Genomic DNA, 6,000 nt, shown 5'->3' with positions numbered 1-6,000 from the left:
ACACCTGCATTGCTTGCTGTTTGGGGTTTTAGGCTGAGGGTTTCTGTACAGCACTTTGAGATATCAGCTGATGTAAGAAAGGCTATATAAACAAATTTGATTTCATTTTGGATCGTTCTCCACCCTCTTCTGATTCAGAATATACTATTTTAATTGTCATACTGTAGTTATAGTCGAGATAACTGAATATCCAATATAAAACTAGTTGTATACCTGCAGGAACCATGTACCTGCTCTCTAAAAAAAAACGGAGTAAACAATTATTTCCTGTGGATATTTTGTCTCTAATTTCGAGCAGCTGAAGGCCAAACCTCACAGACAACCAGGATAGTCAATTCAAATGTCATTTTATTCAACATTCTGTCTTGTAAGGTACATTTACATGATTTTGTTTCAGGCTATAAACCAATTCATTGAGTATTGCAATCTGATGTATCAGACTACCAATAGAAGTTTCTGTGTAGTGATAATGTAGGTCCATGTATAATCAGGGTTGGTCAAATTGGGCTCCCTGGCGCCAGTGGTCTAAGGCACTGCATCTCAGTCCCTGGTTCGAATCCAGGCTGTATCACATCCAGACGTGATTGGGAGTCCCATAGGGCGGCGCACAATTGGCCCAGCGTCGTCCGGGGTAGGCTGTCATTGTAAATAAGAATTTGTTGTGAACTGACTTGGCTAGTTAAGTAAAGGTTAAATCATTGTATTTTTTTAAATCAGCCTACAACTCAAGGAATATGAGTTTGGCATTACAAGGGAGCCGGTGTGCACCGTGAACAAAACAATGCAATTCTACGCTCGTGAAGAGACATTGAATAATCCCTCCTTTTCGAAACGCCCCCAACCCGAGGGAGGAGGTAGGGAAGTAGCTTTCTGGTGACAGAGAGGACCATAAACGGCGATCGAGGTGGAGGCGCAGGCGGATTAGTGCCAGCGCCAGGCAGGCGGGTTGTTTGTGATTAACTGCTGCTGGGGGACTCTGGGGTATGGAGATGTTGCGTCGCTCCTCAGTATTCGCGGCTGAAGTGATGGAAGTATTCGACCGCTCTCCCACAGACAAGGAGCTGGTGTCACAGGCGAAGGCGCTATGCAGGGACTACATCCATTCCAGGCTGAACAGGACCGGGATTGGGTGGTCGAAGGCCGAGCATCAGCTGTCGGCATCAGGTGGGACGCTTGGCGAGATCTCCTCTGTCCTCATGTGGTTAGGTAAGAACGCAGTGTGTGTGTATATTGGTGGGCTACTGTGTCTGTCTGAATGACATGCTGCGTACCTATAAGGGCTGTACATCCTATTTTAGACCATGGTAGAAAGCACTTGGTAATAGATTGTCTACAATGTCCAAATATTATAAACGAAACGATAGTTTTTCAGCCAGTAATGCATGTCATAGGATGTGCATCCATACAATTATGATTTAATTCAAGTAGTTAATTCAGTAGAAAATTCCGTCAGAAAAACAATTGTCCAAACCCCATATCTCTCAAAAGTTAAAACGATTTACTGAGAATTTAGTATGTTTAGAGTGAATGGAATGGCATCACAGGCATGATCAAAAAGTGGATTTTGCTCGGCGACAGAACGGTACTAACTTAAAACATCAAATGACAAGCTATATAGTAACTAATGGATGCAGATTCGCGAGTTAAAACATGAGTGATAACATTGGCTTAAATATATATTGAGAAAGCTATAACAGACTGAATTTCAATATCCACAGAAGACAATATGTTCTTGTTTTCATTGTTGTATTTCTTAGTCTTTAAATCCCCGTAGAAACGGCCCCTCTCAGAGTAGATGGATCGCCAATACCGTGGCTTCATTGCCCAAGCTGCTGGACGTGAAAAAGATAAAAGCATCAATTTGATTTGGATTAATCCAACTACGTTTTGACAACTACGTTTTGACATTAATTTCGTAGCGCCCTCTTGAAGTGAGTTTTCTCCGTTAATACTCCATATAACGGAACTAATACGGTGCCACTAGTTCTCTTGCAAGGAAGGATGTATAGAAATGTAGCATTTTTTTCCCGTAGGGATTCTTCAAGAAGACATTTGAGAACATCCACTAAATTGTCAACAGTGACATTCAAATTGTCTTCCGTTTCGAATTTCCCGAGAAAAGTGTTGTTGATGTAATTAAAAAACAATACTTTTTCTGCTATCTTTTACAGCAAAAAAATATATAACAAAATGACATGGGGGGCTAACAGGCTAACATTACATTTTGGTTGAAGGAGGAACAGAAAAAAAGAGACTGTAATCGTAATTGTGTCTAATTCAAGGTGAGACATGCAGCATGTCCTCACTGTAAATGTTAATGTTCTAGGTACCCAACCTATGGTGCAACCTAGCCACTCATACCCCAGCATCAGGAGCTAGATACACGTGTGTTTAGTTAACGTCATGTCCAGACAACAGTGACACTCAATATCTTTTTGTTCTCATATCGAAACCATTTTCAAAATGCAATTTAAGACGGATATTCTACATGATTGAAACAGCTATGCTAGTTGGCTAGCTAACTCATTGTACCTTGACAACATTGTCCTTCATGCAATTACTTGAACACAATAAGTAGGTTGTCTTGCCTTGTTAAATAAAAGGTTAAAATTAAGTTTTTTTTTTTATATCAGGTACATTCACAATTAAATTCACGGCAGATGAACTATCTAACAGGCTGGAGCTCAGATCGGCTACAACCGTTCATTTGTTTGCATCAAACAAACCTCTCCACTGTAGCTAGTTACATCAGCCAATCCAAACAATTCTACATACTGTATAATAGCATAACGTAGTTTCAACAGTTTCATCCCATCACAAAATAATTTATATAAGTGTTCGTGCAATGTTGTTTTGCACCGAAGACGGCTGTTGATTGATGTTTGCAGCATCTTAGCCTGATTTATCTTGACTTTCTGGCAGTTGTGTAGTCAATTCCAGGCATAAGTAATATACTCGGTTGCGTAGGACCCACGGATGCTAAGGGGCCCAGTCACAAAACATTTTATTTAGATTTTTTTTTTTTTTAGGAATTCAGTGGGGTGTCAATTTATTGGTGGGAGTAATTTCAAAAAATGTGCTCATCATTAGTTTTTCTCTTGTTACGTCTGTCACTGACAGTCACTCGAATAGCCATGTCAGCTAACAACTGTTAGATTGGTAGTTTCTGTAGTCTAGCCATGTCACATTGTATAACGATAGGAGACAGGCGCAGGAATACGAAATAGTTAAAAAGAAAAATGCTCTATATCCAAAATAGCGTACGTCATGAACATGACGGGGACGAAGCTCAAAACATATATATATATATATATATATCACAAGGGTTCTAAACCAAACAAAGAGCAAGGTGTAAAGCTCTAATAAATACACGGGAGGAGACCTGTAATAACAAGTGCACACTATCACGGTAACATGCCGACACAACAGAGCACAGGTCCTCACAAGACCAACGGACATGGGAAAATAATCAACAAGAACGATGGGGAACAAAGGGAACGTATACAGTTGAGGTCAGAAGTTTACAAACACTTAGGTTGGAGTCATTTAAAACTAGTTTTTCAACCACTCCACACATTTCTTGTTAAGAAACTGCATTTTTGTCACGTCGGTTAGGACATCTACTTTGTCCATGACACAAGTCATTGTTCCAACAATTGTTTACAGACAGATTATTTCACTTATAATTCACTGTATCACAATTCTAGTGGGTCAGAAGTTTGCATATGCTAAATTGACTGTGTCTTTAAACAGCTTGGCACATTCCAGAAAATGATGTCATGGCTTTAGAAACTTCTGATAGGCTAATTGGCATCACTTGAGTCAATTGGAGGTGTACCTGTATTTCAAGGCCTATCTTCAAACTCAGTGCCTCTTTGCTTGACATCATGGGAAAATCTAAAGAAATCAGCCAAGACCTCAGAAAAAAAAATGTAGACCTCCACAAGTCTGGTTCATTCTTGGGTGCAATTTCCAAACGCCTGAAGTACCACGTTCATCTGTACAAACAATAGTACGCAAGTATAAACACCATGGGACCACGCAGCCGTCATACCACTCAGGAAGGAGACGCGTTCTGTCTCCTAGAGATGAACGTACTTTGGTGCGAAAAGTGCAAATCAATCCCAGAACAACAGCAAAGGACCTTGTGAAGATGCTGGAGGAAACGGGTACAAAAGTATCTATATCCACAGTGAAACGAGTCCTATATCGACGTAACCTGAAAGGCCGCTCAGCAAGGAAGAAGCCACTGCTCCAAAAACGCCATAAAAAGTTTGCAACTGCACATGGGGACAAAGATTGTACTGTTTGGAGAAATGTCCTCTGGTCTGATGAAACTAAAATAGAACTGTTTGGCTATAATGACCATCGTTATAATTGGAGGAAAAAGGGGGAGGCTTGCAAGCCGAATAACACCATCCCAACCGTGAAGCACGGGGGTGGCAGCATCATGTTGTGGGGGTGCTTTGCTGCAGGTGGGACTGGTGCACTTCACAAAATAGATGTCACGTTCATCGTATTGATGAGACCAAGGCGCTGCGTGATATGAATACATTCTTCTTTATTTAACGAAGAACACCAAACAAACTAACAAAATAACAAAACGAACATGACGCTATAAAACACGAGTGCTGACATGCAACTACACATAGTCAATAACCCACAAAACCAAAATGGAAAATGGCAACCTAAATAGGATACCCAATCAGAGACAACGATAAACTGCTGCCTCTGATTGGGAACCAATTCAGGCCACCATAGACCTACATTTACCTAGACAAACCAAAATCCCATAGATGTACAAAAAAACCTAGACAAAGCCAAAAACACACATACCACCCTCGTCACACCCAGCCCTAACCAAAATAATAAAGAAAACAAAGATAACTAAGGTCAGGACAATAGATGGCATCATGAGGAAGGAAAATTACGTGGATATATTGAAGCAACATCTCAAGACATCAGTCAGGAAGTTAAAGCTTGGTCGCAAATCGGTCTTCCAAATGGACAATGACCCCAAGCATACTTCCAAAGTTGTGGCAAAATTGCTTAAGGACAACAAAGTCAAGGTATTGGAGTGGCCATCACAAAGCCCTGACCTCAATCCTATAGAAAATCTGTGGGCAGAACGAAAAAGCTTGTGCGAGCAAGGAGGCCTACAAACCTGACTCAGATACACCAGTTACACCAGCTCTGTCAGGAGGAATGGGCCAAAATTCACTCAACTTATTGTGGGAAGCTTGTGGAAGGCTACCCAAAACATTTGACCCAAGTTAAACCATTTAAAGGCAATGCTACCAAATATTTTTTGAGTGTATGTACACTTCTGACCCACTGTGAATGTGATGAAAGAAATAAAAGCTGAAATAAATCATTCTCTCTACTATTATTCTGACATTTCACATTCTTAAAATAAAGTGGTAATCCTAACTGACCTAAAACAGGGAATTGTTACTAGGATTAAATGTCAGGAATTGTGAAAAACTGAGTGTAAATGTATTTGGCTAAAGTGTATGTAAACCTCCGACTACAACTGTATACACATACTAATCAGGGGGAATGGGAACCAGGTGTGCGTAATGAGACAAAACAGTCCGGGGTCGGTGGTAATGATCCAGTTCAGTGATGCCTAGAAGGCCGGTGACGTAGACCTCCGGAGATGGTGAACGGAATGAGCAGCAGGGTGATCCGTTACAAGCCAGCTATCTAAACTTGTAGTATTCATGACCGAATACCAACTGGGCAAGCAGGGCATGTGCCCAGGGGCTCTTGCATCGAGTCTGTTGATCCGTTTTCCCCGGACCCAGCTAACACACCTGATTTAAACAAATTGCAATCCTAGAGATTCACCTGGAAAAACATATATATATATATATATATATAGTGTCACAAGACTTTGCTTGCAAAATGTAGCAACACTAACATTTTTTAGTTTTTTAAACAAGCAAATCTCTCATATCGATGGGAACAGGTTTAGGTAACAAACATTGACTGAAGTGT

The 6,000-nt window shown here is 40.6% G+C and overlaps 1 protein-coding gene across 1 annotated transcript in view; it reads left to right on the top strand.

Moving 5' to 3' along the window:
- The first annotated feature begins 817 nt into the window (after positions 1 to 817).
- Positions 818 to 6,000, top strand: part of LOC110526196 (bcl-2-related ovarian killer protein homolog A) — a 46,710-nt gene continuing 41,527 nt past the window's right edge. Inside the window, exon 1 of the mRNA XM_036984107.1 lies at positions 818 to 1,206. Within this exon, the coding sequence (XP_036840002.1) occupies positions 984 to 1,206 (223 nt within the window). The 5' untranslated portion in view covers positions 818 to 983. The remainder of the gene's footprint in view (positions 1,207 to 6,000) is intronic.

The sequence above is a fragment of the Oncorhynchus mykiss genome, chromosome 1, assembly GCF_013265735.2.
Source record: "Oncorhynchus mykiss isolate Arlee chromosome 1, USDA_OmykA_1.1, whole genome shotgun sequence".
Taxonomy (NCBI): Eukaryota; Metazoa; Chordata; class Actinopteri; order Salmoniformes; family Salmonidae; genus Oncorhynchus; species Oncorhynchus mykiss.
Note: the sequence above shows the minus strand (reverse complement) of the source record. Positions and strands in the feature narration are given on the sequence as shown.